The sequence below is a fragment of the Bos javanicus genome, chromosome 5, assembly GCF_032452875.1.
Source record: "Bos javanicus breed banteng chromosome 5, ARS-OSU_banteng_1.0, whole genome shotgun sequence".
Taxonomy (NCBI): Eukaryota; Metazoa; Chordata; class Mammalia; order Artiodactyla; family Bovidae; genus Bos; species Bos javanicus.
Window position 1 is genome coordinate 65,772,336 of NC_083872.1, and position 25,687 is coordinate 65,798,022.

General features: G+C 37.2%; 1 protein-coding gene across 3 annotated transcripts; it reads right to left on the bottom strand.

The window, feature by feature from the left end:
• Positions 1 to 369: 369 nt before the first annotated feature.
• On the bottom strand, positions 370 to 12,269 carry ARL1 (ADP ribosylation factor like GTPase 1). Of its 3 annotated transcripts, XM_061417064.1 has the most exons (7): positions 12,027 to 12,222; positions 10,807 to 10,952; positions 9,738 to 9,875; positions 7,761 to 7,842; positions 6,738 to 6,849; positions 3,855 to 4,033; positions 370 to 3,127 (listed from the first exon to the last, which is right to left on the bottom strand). In XM_061417064.1, the coding sequence occupies exons 3-7, from the start codon at positions 9,826 to 9,828 to the stop codon at positions 3,097 to 3,099; spliced, it is 495 nt and encodes a 164-aa protein (XP_061273048.1). In that variant the 5' UTR covers positions 9,829 to 9,875; positions 10,807 to 10,952; positions 12,027 to 12,222; the 3' UTR covers positions 370 to 3,096. The 3 variants fall into 3 exon arrangements, with proteins under 3 accessions (XP_061273048.1, XP_061273047.1, XP_061273049.1); XM_061417063.1 differs by lacking the exon at positions 10,807 to 10,952 and having other exon boundaries at positions 12,027 to 12,269; XM_061417065.1 differs by lacking the exons at positions 9,738 to 9,875; positions 10,807 to 10,952 and having other exon boundaries at positions 12,027 to 12,224.
• Between the last annotated feature and the right edge of the window lie 13,418 nt (positions 12,270 to 25,687).

Here is a 25,687-nt window from a genome sequence, read left to right on the forward strand (position 1 = left end):
TAGTAGGGTTTTAGTATCAGCTATGTCCTTTTTTTGAGTCACTCCTGTATTAACCTTGTTAATAATTGGGGAAATGCAGATTAACATGTGAATGAAACTCCATTTTGAACCCTTCAGATTAACATGTGAATGAAACTCCATTTTGAACCCTTCAGATTAACAAGGCTGACAATACCAAATGTTGGCAAGCGTGGTGGAAGAAAGGGAACCTTTTTTTCTAAAATACTATGGAAAACAGTCTGGCATGTTGTTCAACCATGTGGTATCTTTTGCCTCTCTACACTTGATGTACTAAACAGAAGCAATATTCTTTAGTATCCAATACATTTGGAAGGGTAGGGGGAGGAAAAATCATCATACACTTTACATTTTATTTAACTCATTTAAGTCTTTCTGACAGCTTCCTAAAACTCATTATTTTACAGATAAGGAATCTCATCTCAGGTTAAATAATCTAGCTAAAGGTGACACAGGTTGAATGTGGCAGAGTCAAGATTAAACCTAGGACTTGAAAGCCCATGCTGTTTATGGTGACAGGGTTAGAATATTACAGCATATGGCATAGGAATCAAATGTTCAAACATTCATGAGCTTCACAATTTGTGTTGTGATGTAGTCTATCTCAAACAGGAGTTCTCACACTTGCAAGGTGTTTGTAATATCCCAAAACAATAAACATGGGGCATCCTGGAAAGCAGACCTAATTCTAAGTGATTTAAAGTGCAGGTATTTGCTTTTATAAAAAATTTATAAATCAAAAGTTATTAATACTAAAGGCAAAGTCAGGAAAAATAAGTATCTCCAGTATATTGAGCACGGCTTTGTTTTAATATTTAATCATTTTAATCAGTATTTAATCAATATTTATTCCAGTAAATATTTATTGAGAGCCCAGTACCAAGTATGTACCAGCCAGGTGCACCACACTAGATGCAAGGGATTCTAACAGTAAATAAGGTATGGTCCCTGCCCTCAAGGAGCTTACATTTCCACAATTTAAAGTGCATCTCAGGTATTCTGATAATAGAATTCCACTCTCAATTTCTCTTTTTAAATTTGATCACATGACACAGCACAACTACCAAACAGAATTATAAAATAGAATGTTAGCGCTAAAAGAAACCTTTGATATTATCTGTACAAAAAGAAAAACCAAACAGAAACTGATGGAGTGGCCCTTTGCACCTAGAACTCATATGCTCTGATTTCAAGTTTGGTCCTTTTCAGGCTTCTCATGAAACAAGACTCAGTAGATTTTTATAAATATAAACATTCAACCTCCTGTAACATACTTGTACAGCTGTTTGCTGCTAGACAAGGACCTTCTCATTTATACCAGGTTAATGTCAATGTATGCTCTATTTATCCCATCCTATTCTTCGTGGCAAACCAGAGGGATCAGGATCATCCAAGTGCAGGCCTTTGCTACCAAGGGTATTTGTCAGGCAGCATTTGCCTGCCAGGGTTGCACCTCCCTTCTATTTTCACAGTGTTCGTGAACCACTGGGGAGTGCTTATCCATTTAGGTACAAGTCTAACACGAGATATGTGCCACTGACCAGAAAGGTACCCAAGTATAAAGTGCTGATGTACTATTTTCCTAGCTGACAAACATACAGCCTACCATTTTTAACCATGAACATATTTTGAGGTGCCATAATGTGCCAGGCACCATACTGGACATTAGGTATATGAATAAGACAGTTTGCCCATCCGGAGTGCCTTGCAAACTATGACACGATGTCAGTTATATACTGTTAGTACTTTGCGGTACACTGGGAACACATGCTCCTGGAAGAAGGCCTGAAAAAAATTGCTCCCAATTTTAGTAATTACTAAGGTCTCCATTTCTGTCTCACTGTAGACTGGGTTGTTTGTAAAGTTCCTTTTAAAAGTCCATTAGGAAATAACTGTTTTTGGTAGTCTAGCAGCAGTAAGTCTAATTTTTAAAATCAGGAATACTTTCTCCCTCTAGAATCAAATAAGATTTTGACTTTTCACCAAAGTCACATGTTCAATTACAGGCAGATAGAAAACCAAAGGCAGTAAAAAACATCCTTTACAATGCTTCTTAAATAAGTCTTGTTTTCAAAAAATTTCCTTTAATATGAAATTTTGTTTAATGTGTTGTGAATTCAATCAAATATAACCATCTAGGACTATTTCTACTACCTCTACTAGTATGGAAAAATTTACAGACATTATTTTGAATGTACTATGTCTACTTCTATTAGCTTAATTTTACATAAGGAATTAAGTTGTGTTGTCAATGTTGGCACTTCCAGGAATTTATAGTTCATGGGACAAGCTTCTGTCTGACCCTGAAATCTCACTCTAAGATTCCCTTGCAGGTGACTTTAGTCAAGCCAGTCTATCAGCATTTTGAGTCCATGTCCATAAAAATGAAGATGTAAAAACGATGTCCTAGCTACATGGCAGGATTCCTGTACCAACTGACTGAGTAGGTCCAAATCTGAAAAAAATTTCCAAACAACTATAAATAGTATAAAATAATAATTACAGATAAGTCAGTGAAGTTAGCCACCAAAATAATTATTTCATGCCTATAACCAAAAGCTTTTAAATGAAACAGCTTACATAAAGTGGTCATTAAGCAAATGAAGACTATAATTACCCACGCTAGGTTCTTGGCCTACTCTGTTGAGCCTAATCTTTGGAAAAACCTAATTCATTTTAGAGGGAAAAATCTGAGTTAAGATATTCATTAGTGTTAATACAAACAAGATGCAACCACTAATTTAAAAATCGGAGGGTTTTTTTCCTCATTAAGAGTACATTCTTTAATAGGACTGTATCTGAATAAGAACTGCATACAAATAGAATATATACCTTAACACAAGATAACAAGGAGGGAATATTTTACATTATATAGGGCAGACATTCAGTTGGTTCAATCACAATGAGTTACCCTTCCAACCAACCACTTAGTTTTAATATGTATTACAAATGTTCCAGTCAGTTCGGTATATGCCGACAATCAGACAGCTTTAACATTTAGTAGTGTGGAGCACACTTAACTGTTTCCAAAGGGATATGTGATGTGGTCTTCGTTTCAGAGGAGCAAAAGTGACTGAATTACTGTCTGCTCTTTAATGTTTCAACTAACCTGTGAAGAGAAAATGAACAGTTTCATAAAATTAACTTCAAATTTTCAGGTATAGAGAATGACCATTTATAATATAAATTTTATACTGAAGATGAATTCCAAAGCACTTTAAATGATGAAGGTTAAGATGGTTATATTAGAAGAATGAGGTTATGGACTCAATTTCCACAAGGGTGTATTTTAGCTCTCACTCTGTCTATGCTTTGAATGAAAAATCAAAAACAACCAAATAGCCACTTTCCAGGCTGCTACTATAGCCAGGCCAGATGTAGATGATTCAGAGATGAAAACTAGCCTCAGTTCCCAAGGAGATGATAATTTAATGAGCAGATGCACAAACCAACCACAATACAGTGTAACAATTACTATTCTATCACTGATCTTGGACAAGGACATCTGTGTGTGTGCTAAGGCAGTAGGCCTGGAGGTAGGAAGGCTCTTGAGAAGCAGAGAGCCTCAACCTAAGTCCTGAAGGATAAGGAACTGGAGGGTGAGCCGAGTAAGGGAAAAAGCTCGAAATATAGCAGAGAGGTGGTTTACCTAACTATAATTAGTACGTGTGGCTAAAACAAAAGCAGATATACATGAAAACCAGTGGAAGAAAAGGGTGGAGGAACTTAATATGATAAAATGCAAAGTAATCTGATTTCATCCTTAAGACCAAAGGGAAATTACAAATGTATATACACACAAATCCTCAAATGGCTTCTGGAAACATGATACTTACCATTCCATTGCCTCATCAAGGCCAGTGCCTTTGGTTGCTGAAGTTTTGAATATTTGCCATTTTCGGTCCTTCAAGGCAGGTAACCCAAGTGAATTTGCCATTTCTGAGGGAGTCATTGCTTGTTCCATGTCCTGCTTATTTGCAAACACCACTAAAATGGCTTTTCTCAGCTCTTCTTCCTAAATAAAATAAAAAAAAAATACTCTCTAATCAATTTTCTCCTGAGTTTAGGAAGACATGCGAAAAAAAAAAATCTATTATTTTAAAAGCATATTTCCTAACTCCTTTTTATATTTCTTTACTCCATTTAGAAGTTTTGTGTACACAGGTAAAACAAATTGGTTTTGTGTCTGTAAGTTTTAATATAATAGTCCTGATTCAACCTCCACATGTACTTTATATCACTAATAAATAAATATTGATTGAATTAATTAAAAGTTAATTCCTAAAGAATGAATACAATTTTTAGTTTTCTAGGAAGAAAGATTACACAAGTCAAATCCTAATACTACAAAAAACCTAACAACAATCCAATACAATTTTGAGAATTGGGAACTGAAGTTAATAATCCATTTCTTTTATGCCATACTTTATACAATAAAAATTTATTATACCATGTGAATTACAGCTAAATAAAGCTGTATATTGTCACCCTGCTTATTTAACTTATATGCAGAGTACATCATGAGAAATGCTGCGCTGGAAGAAGCACAAGCTGGAATCAAGATTGCCGGGAGAAATATCAATAACCTCAGATAAGCAGATGACACCACCCTTATGGCAGAAAGTCAAGAGGAACTAAAAAGCCTCTTGATGAAAGTGAAAGTGGAGAGTGAAAAAGTTGGCTTAAAGCTCAACATTCAGAAAACGAAGATCATAGCATCCGGTCCCATCACTTCATGGGAAATAGATGGAGAAACAGTGGAAACAGTGTCAGACTTTATTTTTTGGGGGGCTCCAGGGTCACTGCAGATGGTGACTGCAGCCATGAAATTAAAAGACGCTTACTCCTTGGAAGAAAAGTTATGACCAACCTAGATAGCATATTAAAAAGCAGAGACATTACTTTGCCAACAACGGTCCGTCTAGTCAAGGCTATGGTTTTTCCAGTGGTCATGTATGGATATGAGAGTTGGACTGTGAAGAAAGCTGAGCACCAAAGAACTGATGCTTTTGAACTGTGGTGTTGGAAAAGACTCTTGAGAGTCCCTTGGACTGCAAGGAGATCCAACCAGTCCATTCTAAAGGAGATCAGCCCTGGGATTTCTTTGGAGGGAATGATGCTAAAGCTGAAACTCCAGTACTTTGGCCACCTCATGCGAAAAGTTGACTCACTGGAAAAGACTCTGATGCTGGGAGGGATTGGGGGCAGGAGGAGAAGGGGACGACAGAGGATGAGATGGCTGGATGGCATCACTGACTCGATGGATGTGAGTTTGAGAGAACTCTGGGAATTGGTGATGGACAGGGAGGCCTGGCGTGCTGCGGTTCATGGGGTCACAAAGAGTCGGACATTACTGAGCGACTGAACTGAACTGAACTGAAAGCTTATATTTTAAAAATATGTTATAGCCAAGGCAATTAACCAGTCCCTTAAAATTCCTTATACTTTGAATTTGGTCTAAGAAGCTCTTATGATAAATGTGACGCTATGTTGTTTAAAAAAAAAAATTTAGGCAAAACTTTAAAACTTTAGGTTGAAATTTATAAATTGGAAGCTACTAAGAAGTTAATCATCCAAAAACTCAGAAGTCCGAAATATTCTAAGTTTTGCTTCTAACTAGGAATCAAGTTACCTGGAACTTAAACATTCAATAATTGAGTAATTCAGAATCATAGTTTTAGTGGGAAAAGGAAACCTATACATCTAATTTTCTCAAGCAAAGGCAATTTCATTATTAAGTTAATCATTAGTACATTTGAGAAGCTTATTTAACAATTTTAAAATCTTTTAGATGACTACTTAATGCACCCTCTAAGTTCAGTTAGCTTATCAGTATCTTACAAACCTCAGTGAATATAATGTATTGGGTTCTTAGTTAAGAGCTATTACACACTGTTCCACACATCAGGGGTAACAAGGTAAACAAAAGAACTTTACACTTTAGGGTGGGAAGCATACATAAGTAAACAAATATGTTTAAAATAATGGCAAGAAATGGTAAGTAGTTACAAAAAATAAAGCAAGATAAAGGGTTAGAAGATAACTGAGACCTCCTCTATGAGGAAGAAACATGTGAGATAAAACATGTCAAGAAGACAGCCACACAAAGATTTGGGGAAAGAAAATTCCAAGCAAGAGAAGCAAGTACAAAACCCTAAACCAGGTGTCAGGTACATAAATTCAGTGAGCAAAGAAAAGAAATACCGGTATGGCTGAGGTACTGTAAACACAGGGAAGAGAAAAAAAATGATAAAGCTGGGTGAGGTAAACAGAAGCCAGAATTGTGCCAGAAATCCATTCTGAACTTCAATGTTCCTAAAACAAATATACTTTATTATTTATATACTTATATAATAAATCTGCTCCCATATGCTAAATTATACAACCAGAAATAAAGACATTAAAAAAAAATCACTTCACAGAAGTGACTTAGAATAGTCACTTCAGTTTAGAAAGGGTTTAGCTCTCAATTTTCTGGAAATTAAGGAATTTAATTTAAAGGAAGTTATAGCACTGGAATTTTTTTTTTTTTGTCTTCAACACTCCCCAGCAGTATTTTTGGAATAGAAAGTAATTTGCATAAAAGAAAATGATACTAAAGACATGGGTGTGGGGGAGACCCCTATTTCCCTTTTAATTATTTCTGCATGTGACAATAAATAATAAAAAGAGCAAGCAAATATAAATGACTTAGCCACATTTTAATAAAGTTTTCTTACCTCTAACATGGCAACTAATTCTGATTTGGAAATGCCAATTCGGTCTCGGTCACAACTGTCTACTACATAAATGACTGCATCTGTGTTTGAATAATAACATCTCCAGTATGGCCTAAAGAAAATTCAGAAAGGGAGAATACATTACTATTTGACAGATGAAACTGATAGGTTAATTTATATGCTAGGACTTGGCTATGGTGGGCTGAAGTGTGTTACTTGCCAATCCTTTCGCACTCATATCAGTATCAATGCCATAATGATTGTTTCTCATGGACATATATCATATCCCTCAGATGGGAATGGGTAGAAAGAATATTGATAAAACATAGGATCAAGGAGCTTCAGAATGAGTTTTTTTTTTTTTTTTCAGAATGAGTTTAGACTACAGGCTGAGAGAAGAATCTATAAAATCACTAAATGTACTGATGAAAAAATGTTTCATACAGACCTGAGCACTGTATCTTATAAATCGTTAACTAGAAACTCCTTAAGAGAAATGGGTTCTTTAAAAATAATTTTAGTAACAGATTTAAATTGATCACTGAAGACAAGAAGTAGAAATGGCTAAAATTAACAAATGACTCCAAAGTGGTTCAAGAAATAAAATGAGTTAAAGGCAGCAAAATGCTTGGGGAATGCATCTAGTCCTAAATGGTGGGCCCAAAAGGTATTTTCATGAAATCCAAAACAGTCTGTCTCACAGAGGAAGGGACTGACAAGAATTAACTAGAGGATTCTTTTTATTTAAAAATTACTGAAGTAATCAGGTCTTGAGACTTTCATGGAAAAAACTTTCATCTAAGTGATATAGGAAAAACTGACTTCCGTAGATTTTAATTATTTTCAATTAAAAATCTTTAATTCTCAGATTTTAATTGAGAGAATAAGGTGGTTTTACCTCATTTTAAACTAGGTGGCTCCCATTACATTACAAAAGAAGACATATTTTGATTTACTGCTGTTAACCCTAAAAGAACAATAAAGATCCCAATACTACAAAATGGTCTGGCCTTTGTACCATACCTGATGCTTGTCTGTCCTCCCAAATCCCAGACTTGGAATTTAAGGTTCTTGTATGTTACTGTCTCAACATTAAATCCAATGGCTGGAAGAAAAAGCAAATTAATAGTATATGAAGACTAATACATTCTGTCTTCAAAGTGAGTTTCAGCAATTAGTGGTAATTGTTGAATCACATTATTAGTTCAAATATTATTCCATTTACGACAGTATGCTGTGCTATACATATACACACACCCCCCCCACAATAAGCAAGATCAACCCCACTTTCAGGGTATATAAGAACCCCCAGCCACCTCTGCAATTAGATAATTCTTAGCTCAATGGAAATCCTATTATGTTAAACGCTGGCATAGAAAAGCGTTCAGAAAGTTATACTTAGAAAGGACAGTTGTAAACGTATTACAAAAAATGGAATTTTGGTAGGTAGCAAATAGGATAAAAGCCTAGATTCTAAACTTCAGTAAGGGACAGCAATGGCTGTATACCTCTTTATGGAGGCTGAGTTCGCTAAGGCAGGGACTCTCACAGACCCTCTGAAGACTTCCTCAAGAGCTCATCCACAATAAGGTCACAGCTAGATGGTCAAAGGGGAAGAGTCTCAACCCCTTTCCCTGCCATCCTTCTTAGGTGGAGCTTGGCATCACATGCCTAAGGCAAGATACCACTACTTTCAATGAAAGGAATCCAGAGCAGCTGGAGAGGATGCTGAAAAAACTTAGAAGCTATACATATAAAAATTACTAATTTACAAACTTAAAAAAAATCAAAGTAAAATGTAACTTACAGCTATAATTGGACAATTAATTTTTTAGATTTAAGTTTATACTGGTAAACGATGCTTAAGAGTATATATGGCAAGTATAAAAAAATTACTATAGCAAATCTGAGTGAAAAAGTAAAAAGCAAGTTCATGATGTCTCCCTCAGAATTAGGTAGCAGTGTAATCATCATCTTCAACCTCAATTACAAATGTTGTTTATTTGCAGAGAAGAACATGGTATATAAACCACATTTGCTAAAACGCAATCCACTGAGCTATGGGCACCACAGCGGCCACCATGACTCAACTGCAGCACAGATGGGAGATTTGAGAACCAAAAACCAAAGAAACTGAAATTTCTTGAAGGTGGTAGCAAGAAGTAACAGATGACATGGTTCAAAAAGTTCTTTTGTAAAAGCTAGACTTTTCTTTTTTAATCTGGAAGTTTAAATAGGTACTAAATAGAAATACCTTGAGTGACGGAGTAACTTAAAGACATTCTTGAGCAAACTCTACAAACTATTAAACTTAGTTTATTAATCTTCAGAGCAAAAAAATGAAAATAGTATAAGTAACAGAACAGTGTTCTTATGTAGTAAATTAGTACTATTGAAGAATATTTTTCTAAGATATCAATAAAGGTGTTACTTTTCTTGATATTTTTAAGTTCCAGATTAATTCAACACTCAGTCTCTTCAACTCAGATCTTTAAAAATAATCAATATGATTACTTAAAAAAAACCAAAAAACTAATCTTAATCAAATAATAACAAGTACAGAAAAAAAAATACTGTACATGTATATATATATATATATATATAACTTAGTATCGACATACTGATAATTCTTTACTCAGATTTACAAAGTATTTTATATACTTGATTCATTTTCCTTATTCATTGGCTTTATTTTCAAAGCGGATGAATATTTATTATCTTCATTTTATCAATAAAGATACTGGCTCTCAATGATATTCTGTGGCTTAATTCTACCCAACTTTTAAAACAACTCTAAACAGCAGAACCCAGCCATGGACAGGGGTTCATAAATTACACCAAACTGTCCGTAAATTTATGAAAAAAATGTTATCAATATTATGCTCATAGAAGTCTACAAATCTTATTAATTACATTACATATGTATTCAGAAATAAAGTTTTTTTTCAATGGAAAACAAAAGCCCCTATCCTATGATTAGTTTATCATACCAACACTTACTAGGAATAGTAGTCACGACTTCTCCAACCTGTAATCTGTACAAAATTGTAGTTTTTCCTGCTCCATCTAATCCCAAAATTAAAATCCTCATTTCCCGAGTTCCAAACAGACTGGAAAAAATGCTTGAGAAAAAGCCACCTTAGAAAATAACAAAAATGTATTTCAATATCACTTCACGAACTAGATCCACAAAACATTTAATCTTGATCTTTAAAAGCTATACTAAATTCAATAACATTGTAGTATTTTCCTCCATTCATAGGACATTGCTTCCAATGAAACACATCATTCAACATCAAACTAGTAATTACTGATTGTTACCATGTCCTGGATACTATGTTAGGCAGGCTCAGAAGATATACTCAAAAATAAGAGAAATATGACTCCCCTCATGGAGCTCACTTTCTAAACAAGAGAATATGGATAGCTTAATGTGATATCCTCATTACCCCTAGAAATTAGAGGGCAAATTAGAATGACAGTGGGACAATGAAGTCCTTGAACATGAAAAGCAATTATTATTGTTGTACAACAGCAGTACCATAAGTACCTTCAATCACTGAGAATTCTCCATAAGGAATGTAACTTGCAAAGGAATTGAGACAGAAGCCAAAAATAACAAAAATTATTTCTGATGAAAACATTTTAAAAAATAGTAATAAAGCAACATTCAGCATATCATGAACTATTCCCAGAAAGCTTCCTATACACAAGGTATTGTGTAATACAAAAGCACTTGTGAATAGAGAATAGAATGGTGGTTACCAGATGCTGAGAGAGTGGGGAAAATGAGACAGTGTTAGTCAAAGGGTACACACTTTCATTAGAAGATACGTTCTGGAGATCCAATGAACATCATGGTAACTATAATTAATTAATAACATATTGTACACTTGAAATTTGCTAAGACAGCAGATCTCAAAGTGTTCTCATCACACACACAAAAAGGGTAACTGTAAGGTGATGGATGTGTTAATCTGCTTGAATGTGGTAATCATTTCACAATGTATACATATATCAAAATATCATGCTGTACACCTTAAATATATACAATTTTTGTCATTCATACCTCAATACAGCTGAAAAAATGTTAAAATTTAAAATCATTCTCTGTGTCAGCAGGGCCTCCCAGTAATAGATTAAATTGTTGATGTGTGTTTAAATAAAATAACCCCGAAGAGTGACGGAGGTGAAAATTCAGAATCTTTATTATTTCTACAATCAAACAAGAAGCTCTTTTAAAATAAGTTCTTTCTTTAATGATTACCCTTCCCCACCCAATAAAAGCACTCTGGCCCTTTCTTACCAAAAGACATTTGAAAAGATTAAAAAAAAGTTACACTAACAATATAAAAAAGTTGACAACAGAAATGATGCTCACAAACACCACCTGGTTATTTTACAAAGAAATGAAAAAATTAAAAACTACAAGTCTGGAAAAATGAATCCACCATGCGCTAGAGAACCTTGAAAGTTTGTAACATAAGGAGTGTGACTTGACAAAATCCTTTCTTATAGGTTAAAAGAGGGAGTAGGAAAAAAACTGAAAGGGTTATGCAAAAAGACAAGAAGGCGCTTCTGATGTTTCAGAGCAAGATGGAAACTCCCCAGAAAATAGCCGAGGTATTTAAATAACCCAAAGAATTTGCATCACTTGGAGAGTTGTGACCAAGTTAAAAAATCTGCACCTTCATTTGGGCTCCAGTGGGGAGCGAAGCTCTACCTGATGCTTGACGACAATGTAGCTCTCTCAATTAGCACTCCAAAAATTGAGTTTAAAACGTCATCACTGACCAGTAATACCTTCCCTGCCCACTTCCCCCTCCCTATTCCTCTCTTACAGAAAAAGTTACAGGCAAGCAGATAAATGCCGTGTTGGCAATAAAACATTACGAGCAACACCTTTTGGATTTTAAACTGACGCTGTCTCAGCGACCAGAAAGAGAGTATCAAGCTGCCACTACAAGGTCAGAGCTCATCTTTCACCGAAGAAACCTTAGCGAACTTGAGACTGACATGTTGCCAAGCGGCGCTGGGTCCGAGGAGTTAAGGGAAAAGTTCACCGACCCACGGTGACCCACCCATGACGCCGCGGGGAGACAGGAAGCGAAGGTTCGAGGCAGAGTCCACGCACACTAGTGAAGAGCCAAGGTGACTGAAGTCCTCAGCAACCAGCTCCCTGAGACGCTAGCTGCGTCCCAGGCCTGCCCCTCTGTTCCTCCTCTCCCCAACCCGTCCCCTCGGCCTCGGCCTCTCGGTGCGCCCAGGCTCCCTTCTCAGATCTCTCACCCATGATGAACCGCCTGTCCGCCCTCGTCCACTGTCAGAGACTGGCCCCGACCTCGGCAGCGACTCCTATTCGAGTCTCGGCGCCGCCACCTCCCCTAGCCTAGGCCTGCGCTCCGGCTCCGGCTCGGACTCTTGGCTCCCAGACAGTTTCTTTGGAAGCTTGGTCAGCCAGCCAACTTCCACGTCGGACCTCCCGGCAGGGGCGGGAGCTAGGGGCCGCCGCGACTGCGTGCTGGAAACCGAGGCCTGAGCGTCCGCGTCGTCGCTTTCGACGCAAGTCCCCGGCAAACAGGGTGTAGATATTGTGGAAGTCACGAGAGGGAAAAAAAAAGATTCAAGGACTCCGGTTGCTCTTGCTTCTGTTTTCTTGGACAAGAAGGGATTCCGAGGTATATAGATTCGAATTTTCATTTTAACTTCTGACACCAAGAAATGACGAATCCGCCAACCAGGAATGCGCGTCACGCCTGGATACGGCTGTCTGACTGGGTGCGGGCGCAGGTTGCGGCGTAGCAGACATTCCTGGTCCAGAAGCACCCTGCGGAGTTTATCTGAATTCCCCCCGTTCCTTTCTTGGATCAGGAAATAGAACTACATAGTAATGATAGGAAGAGCCCTGCGCCACCATTGCGGAGCAGCCTTACAGTTGAGGCCGCTATCGAGATTTTAGGCGTCGCAGTGGTCTGTAGGGTCAGCGTTAGAGCCCGTCCTTTCTTCCACCTGTACCTTTCCTGATACTAAAGTCATTACTCTAGAAAAGGTGTGTATCTTTAGGGCAGCGTCATTTTTCAAAATGCAGCCCTTCTTGTTAATATTGTTAGTATTTTATTATCCTGTTAATTGTTAATTATCCTGTTAATTATCTTGTTAATATTGACCTGGTATTGCAGTCCCTGCTTACTAAAAAGGCACATTTGAGGAAGCAGAAGTATAGCAGCACGATAGAATTAAAGCTAGATACTTAGATTGTAAGTCAGTGAAATTTTACTCTTGAGACAAGCGTGTAGAATTGACGTCACCTCTTTCAAGTATTTGCTCAGATTTTATTTAAAATTGCAACCTACCCTACATCCCCCTTATCCTGATTTTTAATAGAACTTACCAGTTAACATAATTTACTTACTTATTATGCTTATCTGTCTACTTTCTCTCACTAGACTGTTACATCTATGAATACACGTATTTTTATTTTGAACTATACTTGTTTTGTTCTTATACTTGGGCACTAAACAAATATTTGTTGACAGAATGTGTTGAATTACAAGTTTTTAAGACCAATTACATAAGCATTAGTTAACTTAAACATATGCAACATTATTAAATTTGTTTCCTAAAATAGGCATATCTAAACCACCTGTCCTAATTTGATGAGAGGCCAAACCGTCTTCTAGAATGTTATGTTTGAAGAGAAACCACCAGATGGAGGTATTGCCTCAGGCCGATTCTCAGCAGAATGAGATCAGTTGGTCTAATTGATTTAATCCCTTTCAAATGTTATGGTACAATAATATTATGTTAAATTTTAAAATGTGAACGCTTTAATATAGTCCAAGCAAGGAAAACAATTCCAAAATTCTTTTGACTGTAAAGCCACAATTAGATGGAGTAAGTTTAAAATTTTAAAGCTAGAAGGAACTTCAATTCCACCTATCTCAGTCACAGATGAAGAAGTGGAAAAGAGCTAAGCGATAAAGCTAGGACATCTACTGTGATCATTTGACTTCAGACTTAAAGTACATTATGATGCCTTCTGTAACTGTACATGTGGTAAGTTGATTTGCAAACTGCTATACTATAGTTTTCTGTAGTTTCCGAAGTTAGAAACTTAAGACTTGTGTGTTCCATTGCTAGTGAAAGTTACATTCTTTGCTTAGACTTTATTCCAAGCAGAATAAATTCCAAGCAGAGTGAAGCAGAACCTATGAAATATAATAAATCTAAAAGGATAGTAAATATAAGCTTCAGAAGGGCTTTTCACACTGTGCATTTATAATTGTCTTTTAAACTAAGCAACATTTTGAAATTATAACTAGATGTGTGATTTTCACATATTAGATACGTGTTATATCTCAAATGTTTCTTTGCAATAATGTACTTGGTCAGAATTTCTTGTTAGACTATGTGGTCTTTTTTTTTAATTGAGAAGTCATTCACATACAATAGCATCATTTTTTAAGTGTTCAGTGGTTTTTCATATATTCATGAAGTTTGCAGCTATAACCACTGTCAAATCCCAGAATATTTTCATCACCCCAAACAGAAATTCTACACCCATTAAGCAATAATTCCCTACTGCTCTCCCCAAGGAAACTGCCCTGGTTGCTTCCCTCAAACCAACATTTGAGGGTTCTTATTTCACCACTTCCTCACCAACACTTATTTTTGACTTTTAACTTACGGCATGGTATCTCATTGTGGATTTGATTTGAATTTTCCTGGTGACTAGTGATGTTGAACATCTTTTCAAGTGCTTATTGGCTATGTGTTTATCTTCTTTGGAGAGATGTCTACTCAAATCCCTTACCTATTTTTTAATGAATTATTTGTCATCTTATTGTTGAGTTGTAGAAGTTCTCTATATATTTTGGAAACTAGACCTTTATCAAATACATGATTCACAAGTACTTTCTCCAGTTCTGTGAATTGTGTTTTCCCTTTGTTGTTAGTATCCTTTAATGCACAAACTTAAAATCCGATGAAGCCCAATTTATGTATTTTTATTTTTTAGCTTGTGCTCTTTGTGTCATATCTAAAAAAATATTGCCTAATCCAGGCTCACATTGATTTACACCCATATTCTAAGAATTTTGTAGATTTGTCTTTTACATTTATGTCTCTGATCCATTTTTAATTGTTTTTTGTGTAATTTATGAGGTAGGAGTCCAGATTCATTTTTTTACATGTAAATATTCAGCTGTTCCAACACCATTGTTGAAACTGATTTTTCCATTAAATGGTCATGTCACTCACTCTGTTGAAAACCAGTTGACCATAAATGTACAGATTTGTGGACTTTTCAGTTATTTATGGACTTTTCAGTTCTAGTCCTGGGATGCTTATGTCTGTTCTCATGTATTGTTCTCATACAATACCATCATGTAGCTTTGTGATAGATTTTGAAATCAGGAATTATGAATTCCTTAACTTTGTCCTTTTTCAAGATTGTCTTGGCTGTTCTAGATCCCTTGCATTTCCATATGAATTTTAGGATCAGTTTGTTAATGCAAAGAAAGGCAATTAGAATTTCAGTAAGGATTGCACTGACTCTGTAGGTTAATTTGAGAAATTTCACCATCATAATAGTGAGTCTTCCCCATTCACAAACATGGGATGTTTTTCCATTTATTAGGGTCATCTTTACTTGTTTTTAGCAATATTTTGTCGGAGAAAGAAATGGCACCCACTCTAGTACTCTTCCCTGCAAAATCCCATGGGCGGAGGAGCTTGGTAGGCTGCAGTCCATGGGGTCACTAAGAATCGGACACGACTGAGCGACTTCACTTTCACTTTTCACTTTCATGCATTGGAGAAGGAAATGGCAACCCATTCCAGTGTTCTTGCCTGGAGAATCCCAGGGATGGATGAGCCTAGTGGGCTGCAGTCCATGGGGTCGCAGAGTCAGACACAACTGAAGCGACTAGCAGCAGCAACAGCAGCAATATTTTATAGTTTTCAGTGTACAGGTCTTATACTTCTTTGGTTAAACTTATTCCTGAATATTTTGAGCTTTTTTGAGACGAAGGGTTCTTAACTTGGCATCATACAAATCCATAGATAGACTTGTGGGAGACTGTAAACCTACTGAAATTATCTCTAGAATTTTCTCTCTCTGTGTACATGCATTTTTTTCCCAGAAAGACAATCTAGCACTTCCATCATACTCTCTTTGATACACAATTTCAAAATACTCTTGAGAGAATAGTTACAAGGAACACCCATGCACTTAACACTCATCTGTAATAATCATCAATTTATGGCCATACTTCAGAGTCACTCTTGCTTCATAATTATCCCTACCATTTGTACCCACTCTCCCCACAACCCACACACTAAATTCTTTGTAACGAGGCTGCTCACACTTGGACCTGTCAGCTGTGGCTAGGGGAGCAGTTCAGTTCCGTTCAGTCACTCAGTCATGTCCAACTCTTTGTGACCCCTGGACTGCAGCACGCCAGGCCTCCCTGTCCATCACCCACTCCCGGATTTTACTCAAACACATATCCATTGGGTCAGTGATGCCATCTAACCATCTCATCCTCTGTCGTCCCCTTCTCTTCCTGCCTTCAATTTTTCCCAGCATCAGGGTCTTTTCAAATGAGTCAGTTCTTCACATCAGGTTGCCAAAGTATTGGAGTTTCAGCTTCAGCATTAGTCCTTCCAATGAATATTCAGGACTGATTTCCTTTAGGATGGACTGGTTGGATCTCTTTGCTTTCCAAGGGACTCTCAAGAGTCTTCTTCAACACCACAATTCAAAAGCATCAACTCTTTGGCGCTCAGAACAGTGCCCACTGGAAAATCATATTTGCTTTCATATGCACCATATGCATGAATAAGGGTGCAGGAATGGGGAAGTTATAGAAGCTGGACACAATAGGTATTCACTATAGTTCTTTTCTAATACCAGCATTTGTCCTTTGGGGGTGGATGTGGCAGGCGTTAGGTACAGTATTAATGGTTCGTCCTAAACTATGTCTTACTGTGATTGTCCTCTGTTCCAGAGGACACAACACAAGCCACAGTAGCACAGAGTCTGTGGTCTCTTTTATAGACTGCCTCTTGACCAACCCTACCCCTTCCTCCCACCTTCCCCTTTTCCCCAAGGGCAAGACCGGCTTGTCTCTCTATCAAAGTTATTATACCAGAAGTGAGAGCTTTTCTCTCATTGCTTTATTTCCTCTCAAACCTCATTATAGAATGGGGGATATTTCTTATTTTGAAATTCTTGCCAGCTGGAGAAACTTGGGATAAGGAACAGTTTTATTTTCTGACCCAGGAAGTCTGGGCTCTCTGTATTTCCTCCAAATTCTTCTTACAAACTGAAAAGCTCTCTAGTGCCTTTCTCTCTTCCCATACCTTATCATACTCAGTGCTAAGAAGCCAGATGACACTATCAATATTCTTCCTGGAAATATATCAGTTCAGCAAGTTCATTTATCTCTATTTCAAGTTACCACAGGCAGCATTTTTATCCACTATTCCACAACTGTTTACCACAGTTCACTCTTTTCCAAGCCTTCGTTAATATTTTCTCACCACCTTTATATCCTTTCCTAAAATAATTTTTGCCAGTCCTCCAGCTCTCACTAACAGCCTCTTCATTTTTCCAGCCCCCACCCACAGTATGGTTCCTAAGTCAATGCATGTACATAAGGTAAAGTCGCTCAGTTGTGTCTGACTCTTTGCGACCCCGTGGACTGTAGCCCACCAGGCTCCTCCGTCCATGGGATTCTCCAGGCAAGAATACTGGAGTGGGTTGCCATTTCCTTACATGGGGAAATGCAATTTTTACGTACCGTATCTCTTTGGTACCAATTTCTAGGTCAGTTATTTACTGCTGTGTAACAAACTGCTTTGAAATGTAGGGACTTAAACCAGCAGTAAGTAGTATTTATCACAATCATATGGATTGGCTAAGCAGTTCTTTTCCTGATCTTGCTGGAGGTTATTCACGCAGCTATATGCAACTGGTACACTGGCTGAGTTGGTTGGCTTCTCTCTGCATGTGGTGGTTCATCTTCGCAAAGGCTAGACTGATCTTGACATGGCTGTGACAGTGCTGTAGTCCTAGGTATAGACCTAACAGAAATGCATGCACATGTGCACCAAGTGACATGTACAAAAACATTTATGTAGCATTATTCATAAAGAATAAAAAACTAAACAACCCAAGTGTCTGTCAGCAGAAGAATTCATAAATTGCCGTGTATTTACATAATGGAAATCTATAACAGAACAAATAAAAGAACTAGAGTTGTATACTGGAGACATCTCATAAACACATTACTGAGCAAAAGCAGCAGACACCAAAGAAAGTATATTATATATGATTCCATGGATATAAATTCAAAATCAGGCAAAGCTATCATGACTGAACTATAATGTTAATTTTGGGAAAGGAGAAATGGGGTAGGAGGAAGCACGAGGAAAGTTTCTGGAATGTTTAGATATTCTCTTTCTTGACCTGACTTGTTTGCTTCTTTAATAATTCACTGAATAGCATATTTATATTTTGTGTGTTTTCCTGTCTATGTGTTATATTTTAAAAATAATTTGAAGGAAGCACATTAGGATGACATTCACCTATCTAATTGGTAAATTTTTTAAGTAGTTCCATGTGGGAAAATTGTCACTCTCACCCACAGTCCATTTACTATTAGGCAGGATCTACATACAAAATTTTAAATATACATACCCCTGACCAAAATGTCACTTTTAGGAATTATGCATATGCTTGCACGTTTGTACAGCCACATTTGTACTATGCTGTGCTTGCAAATGCATGACATTCTGAACATTTATACAAGAAACACTTAAGAATCGTTCTGCACAGACTACAGACTTGAAGTGCAGGGAGACATTTTTTATTGTATACCCTTTGTACTGTTTGAATTTTATACCATGTACGTGAATTACTCTTTTAATAAAAGTAAACTAGCTGACTTTTTTTATTTGTTTGTTTTTACTTGTCCAAGGTCATCTAGTTAAAAGTGACAGAGCCTAGATTTAAGTCCTAGGGTATCTAACACCAAAGCCCATACCATCAGCTGTAACTCTGAATTTCCTCGTGTGGAGTCTCAGTTTTCTCCCCTATAAAGTGAATGTATTTGTCTGCATTGCAAGGGTCTCTCTGGAAACCAACATGGAAGCTCCGTTATATGAACTGAATCAACACCACAGGTATGTAGGAGAGATCTACTGCTGAGTCATGGCGTCAGTGCTCAGAAATCACCCCAGGACACTCCATCCACCGAGTCTACCACAATAAGACTCAGTCCCTACCAAATGAGAATACCACGTAGAAGTTGGTAGTTGAAATAAATCTGTCAATAAATCTCGCCGGAAGCTGGGGGAGAGCAAGAGCATAATAGGTAAATATAGCATGAAATCTGCATGTTAAAATTAAATTGCACGATTAACTTTTGAGAAATTTAAGTCACTCAGCTGTGCATTGACTGTAATAACCGTTGATACAGTTGTTCACATTTTGTAGGATACGAGACAGCTGTGGTTTCCGAAGTTAGCTAACACATTTAAAAAGTGAACACAGGCGAAATGTACTAGAGTAGGACTTTGCAAATGGAATTTAAAGAAAAACTTGCTATTGTAATTTTTTTTTGCTGTTAGAGTTGCACTAGCAGGAAAAGGAAATAAAGTGATGTTAGTGAACATAATAGTTGTGATTGAGATCACTGAACTAGCTTGTGGTGTTCTCAGCTAAGAAAGCGAAGTTTGAAGATTTATTTGAAAATAAACAAAATGTAATAAACCTGCAACAGACAACTTCAAAATGCACAATCAATCCTATTTACTGTCCAATGATTCAAATGATCTGTTAGGAAGAAAAAACATCTGATCAATCATTTCTCCAGCCCTGTTTTTCTCTTAAGCTCCAGTTCTGAACCTCCCACTCCTTACTAGAAAGTTCTTGTTGAACATGCATTCAAGATTCACATATCTAAAATTGAACATATGTGTTGCCCAGCTAAAAAGTAAAACAAACAAACCCCCCCAAATATGGTTCATTCTCTCCACTTTCCTGTTTCTCTGCTTAGTGATCCAAATTCTACCTTCTAGCCTTCCCTGGCTAACCTAGTGCTTCTGCTCCCAGTGTTTTGGGGTTTTTTTAATATATTAGAGTATCCATTTTTGGTACTTGGAGTTTGAAACCATCATCTGCAAGCAATTAATGATTATCATTGTGTATGTGCAAGAACACAGTTATATACTTCTTTTTCTTTGCTGTGAGGAAAGAAATTGTAAATACACAATAAAGTGTTGGTGAATGATTGAATGACACTTCAGCATTATTATCCCAAAGATAAATCAAATGCTTTGCTTGTCTATACTATCATTTTCCAGAACATGGAGGAAAGAGGCAATGTGGAATTTCCCCATAATTTGATCTGTTCAAAAATTAATGATATTAAAATTCCTAAAATGAGTTTATAAAATTTTCTCTTTGGTATTTGAAACAATGAAATTTGCTACTGCTGTTTCCGTCCCAAAACTAAAAGCACATAGTTTGTATGAGAACTTCAGCATTGTAGAGAATAAAAGATTGGTCCTATGGCATATGAATTAGTATCATAGCATGATTTTAGTAGCCTGGTTAAACAACAGGCTTTATACCAAATACCATGTTGCATATCAAATAATGAAGTGAACTCCCTGCCTGGTGAAAAACAAAGAAACTTTATTATTGATATAGAGAAGTTGTTTTAAATTTTAAAGTTAAAATAAGGAAGTTCTTTGAATATTGCCTAACTCACTATTGTGGGAAAAAAGAAGCATTCCAGAACATACCACCCTATTTTGCATTTCTATTGAACAGTTTTTTTTAACCAATTTGCAATATTTGCTTTATAAAATAAACCCTAACTCAAATATCAATTTATCATTTTGACAAGAGAAAAGAGCTATGTTGTATATTATCAAATTCATGACCAGACAGGTGTTTTGATTGTAAATTATTAAACTGTAAAAATCTTTTGGTAAACTATGAGACACCAATTCCACAAATGTAAAGCATTTAATCATTATTACACATAATTTATAACATTTCTACAAAATGCTAGGAAATATGAGCTAAATGAGTACACCTGTTAAAAGTACTGGGTCACCTGAATAGGAGATATAAAGCAAAACGATTTTTATTCTTAGCAGATTTTAGTCATTTAAATCTGTTTATTCTATTTAAACGCTGAAGGATTTTCATTCTTAATTTAGTTTCTGGTGGAAACTTCTCTTCACAAAATGAATAACCAAGTGAAAATTCTCAGAAAACAGACATTAATACTGATTTTTAATTACCTTTATTTTATTTAGCTCTCTGGCTTTTCATAAAATATTTATGGGAAGAGGTTATTTTTAGCTCCCGCTTTACAAAGCTTTCTGTCACCTCATAACCTGAGTTCATCAGAATGGAGTAACACAGGATATAGAATCAGTAGAGACCAGAAGAGCTTAAGCAGGCATGGCATTTTGTAGAACTGTTAGATCTAGAAGAACCTCAGAGATCATCTGGGCCAGTCTCCTTGTTTTTCAAGTGGGGCCAGTGGGGCCTTGAGGTTGCCCAGCTCATTAGTTACAATCAGGCTTGGACTCTTCTCTTTCTCTTTGTTCCCTGGTTCTATCCACCTTGTTAAATGACACATGGGAAAACTAGGAACAGTGAGAGAATCCAGAAAGACGTGTCGATAACACAGGTAATACAGTCTCTTCTAAACTGACTGAGCCCTGCCACTTAATCCACATCCAAAACTTCAACCAGTGACTGGAAATTACTAGATTTTTAATTACACAATGGAATGTCTCTTAAAGTGTTTTATTATCGATATTTGTCACTGGATGTCCACATTTTTCAAAACGGAAAACAGATGTTGACTTCCCACAAATCCTCACTGCTGTGTGCCCTTCATTTTCATCATGCATTTTCTAATAATGCTTATCAAGTGCTTACTTTGGGTCAGCCAATACGCTAACCACTTCAAGTGCATTACTTCATGTAGTCTTCATTAACAACCATATAAATTAGGTACGACTATGCTCCCACATTTCAAAGGCAAAGAAACTGAAGCTTAGACAGGTTAAGTTACCCTAGGTGCATAGCTAGTAAGTGGCAAATCTAAGATTAAATCTCAAGCTGTTTGATGTTAGAGCCAGACCTCTTCAGCAGTATTGCTATGTTCTGGGAAAGAAACCAGCCTACCCAAAATAAGAAAGTTCCTTATTAAAAAATAATAATAATATATATACATATGTGTGTGTATATATACATGTATATATACATATATTTATACACATATAGAGTTGGACATGACTTAGTGACTGAACATATATGTATAACTGAAAATATTTCTCATATATATGAAAACAAAGTGTTTACATATTATTTTCTAAATGGTATGTTCTTTTCCTTTTATTTAGGCTAGATAGTCAATATTAGAAAGTTCAGACTAACTTATCAGTTCAGTTCAGTTCAGTTCAGTTGCTCAGTTGTGTCTGACTCTTTGCGACCCCATGAGCTGTAGCACGCCAGCCCTCCCTGTCCAACACCAACTCCTGGAGCCTACCCAAATTTGTGTCCATTGAGTTGGTGATGCCATCCAACCATCTCATCCTCTGTCAACCCCTTCTCCTCCTGCCTTCAATTTTTCCCGGCATCAGGGTCCTTTCAAATGAGTCAGTTCTTCGCATCAGGTAGCCGAAGTTTCAGCTTCAACATCAGACCTTTCAATGAACACCCAGGACTGATCTCCTTTAGGATGAACTGGTTGGATCTCCTTGCTGCCCAAGGGACTCTCAAGAGTCTTCTCCAACACCAAAGTTCAAAAGCATCACTTCTTTGGCGCTCAGCTTTCTTTATAGTCCAACTCTCACATCCATACATGACTACTGGGAAAACCATAGCCTTGACTAGACGGATCTTTGTTGGCAAAGTAATGTCTTTGCTTTTGAATATGCTATCTAGGTTGGTCATAACTTTCCTTCCAAGGAGTAAGCGTCTTTTAATTTCATGGCTGCAATCACCATCTGCAGTGATTTTGGAGCCCCCAAAAATAATAAATAAAGTCTCTCTCAATTTGCCATGAAGTGATGGGACCAAATGCCATGATCTTAGTTTTCTGAATGTTGAGGTTTAAGCCAACTTTTTCACTCTCCTTATCAGTCATTTTTAATTTTATTTTTTGCAATGCATAGTTTTTAAAAGTTATACAAGATATGTGATAATATATATATGTAGATATGGTTGAAAAAGAAATAATAAAAAAGTCTCTCTCTCCCCAGATTTCCACACCTAGAGTCACCTTCTCAGAATTAATCACTACAAACTAAAGAGCCTTTTGGGCTCCAAAAATCACTGTACATGGTGACTGCGGCCATGAAATTAAAAGACGCTTGCTCCTTGGAAGAAAAGCTATGACAAACCTAGACAGCCTATTAAAAAGCAGAGACATTGCCAACAAAGGTCTGTCTAATCAAAGCTATGGTTTTTCTAGTAGTCATGTATGAATGTGAGAGTTGGACTAAAAGCTGAGCGCTGAAGAATTGATGCTTTTGAACTGTGGTGTTGGAGCAAGACACTTGAGAATCCTTTGGACTGCAAGGAGATCCAACCAGTCCATCCTAAAAGACTTCAGTCGTGAATATTCATTGGAAGGACTGATGCTGAAGCTGAAGCTCCAATACTTTGGCCACCTGATGCGAAGAATTGACTCATTTGAAAAGACCCTGATACCGGGAAAGATTGAAGACAGGAAGAGAAGGGGACGACAGAGGATGAGATGATTGGATGGTATCACCAACTCGATGGACATGAGTGTGAGCAAGCTCTGGGAGTGGGTGATGGACAGGGAAGCCTGACGTGCTGCTGTCCATGGGGTTGCAAAGAGTCAGACATGACTGAGAGGCTGAACTGATCTGAGTGGTCTTGTGTATCCTTCCAATGTCTTCTATGCATTATATGTATATTTCCTTTATTATCAATGGTAGTATAATATTTACATTTTTCTGTACTTTTTTACACTTAATATATCTTGGCCTCTATTCAATACTCTGTAATGACCTATGTGAGAAAAGAATCTAGAAAAGAGTGGGTGTGTGTATATGTGTAACTGATTTGCTTTGCTGCACAGCAGAAAGTAGCCCAACATTGTCAATCAACTGCACTCCAATAAAAAAATTTTTAAATGATATAGCTTGGAGAATATTCTATATCTATACACATAGATTTACTTCCTTCTCTTTAACACTCGTGAAATGTTCTGTTGGGGAGACATGGAGGAATAAAGTGAAATGAAAAGTTGGAAACTGAGTAACAGTAATAAAGAACATCTCTTAGGTTCTACCTTCTAGATGTGACTAGAAGATTCCTAGGCCCCCTGCAAAGTCCACAGATATGTCCTCTCAACCTGCACTTAATGGGAATAGATACAGGTGGATACTGGTGCCATCATACAGGGAGTTCACACTGCGCTCTTACAAGTAGATTTTGTAAAGACAGAGCTCTCTGCAGGAGGTCTCCTTGTCTTGTTACTAACCCCAAACCAGGCACCCCGACACTCTACACATCTCTGGCCTAAGGACACATTTCAGATCTTTTTGACCACACAATACTTCACCTAATCTGTTTATTCTTTCTGTAGATCGAAGAAGTAGAAATGAAGAATAAATAATTAACAGATGACCGGATGTCTTCCCTAGCTTCCCCTTCAGTAACCTCATCAACAAACTGTGTGAACAAGAGAGCATCTAGAGTCGACAAGCCTGCAAACAGTGGGGGATGGTGACGACTCTGACCCCCTCATCTCAATGATTGAGATTATTTCCCTTTTTCCCTTTAAAAACGTTCATGGCTGAGCAGAATCTTTGGACCTGGTTTTGAGAAGGGGGGTGGTGCACTGAGTCCACCATCTCCCCAGATTGCTGGCATTCTGATTAGAAGTAACTTTCCTTTCCTACCAAAATTTGTCTTGTCTCATGAGTATCGATTTTTGAGCACTGAACAGCTGGACCTGATTCGGTAACCCTATCACTGCACTACAGAGAACAATGGGACATTCCTTCCCCCACTATGTCCTACTAAAACCTTTGTGTCAAAACAGCTTGTCCAGTTCTTGCTTTTGACACGATGCACAAGCTCTTCAATCTGACTGATAAATGATAGGCAACACTCGAAACTGGCTTTTTTCTCCAGTAACTAATTCCCCTGAAATAAGAGCCTTTTAGGAAGCTCCTGAGCCTTTCATACAAATTGGTAGACCCTCTCTAACTAAAGTCCAACTATTCCCAGTTGGATCTCAATCTACGTAATAAAACTCTGTTCATTGGCTCAAAATGAGTCACCCCACCCTCTACTTCCCATCTCCTAAATATACATGATGAGGCGCTCCCATAGAGTCCCCTTGCCTCGTGCAAAATTTATCAATATGCATGGAGAAGAGAAGGTTTTTATCAATAGACATCAAATTTGATGTTATTGTTTTTATTTACAGTTGAAGAAAGTGAGGTTCAGTACCATGGATGGGAAGAAGTTGGTCTGGGGTGTTCAAACAGGGGGCTGATATTAATCAATTGATATTAAAGTCTTCTGTACTTCCAGAGTGCCTCCCCAGAGCTGGGGAACCCCTCCATCCACAGCCGTTCCAATCACAAACTGTTTTCAAACTCCTATTAAATTCTAAGCTCATCATGGACAGCTATGTACTTTGGGGCACTACATGTTTGATTCTTTATTCATTGAGCCCTGACAGTAGGCCAGCCACTGTGCCTAGCCCTGGGTTTCGCCTGCAAAGGAGGCAGAACATGTCACTTTCAACACATAAACAAATAAATGAACAAGGTACATATAGATCGCAATAAATTCTGTGGAGGAAATGGGTAGGGTAGTGTGATAAAATGTAACTGGGGGAAAAGGCTTGTTTTAGATAGAAGGATCC

Bases quoted from the DNA above. Each gene is read 5' to 3' on its own strand.
- ARL1 (XM_061417063.1), bottom strand. The intron at 7,843-9,737 runs GTAAGTGTTGGT...TTTTTCTTCCAG, and splicing joins AGTCGTGACTACTATTCCTA to CCATTGGATTTAATGTTGAG. The intron at 6,850-7,760 runs GTATGGTACAAA...AATTTTCTTTAG, and splicing joins GGAGGACAGACAAGCATCAG to GCCATACTGGAGATGTTATT.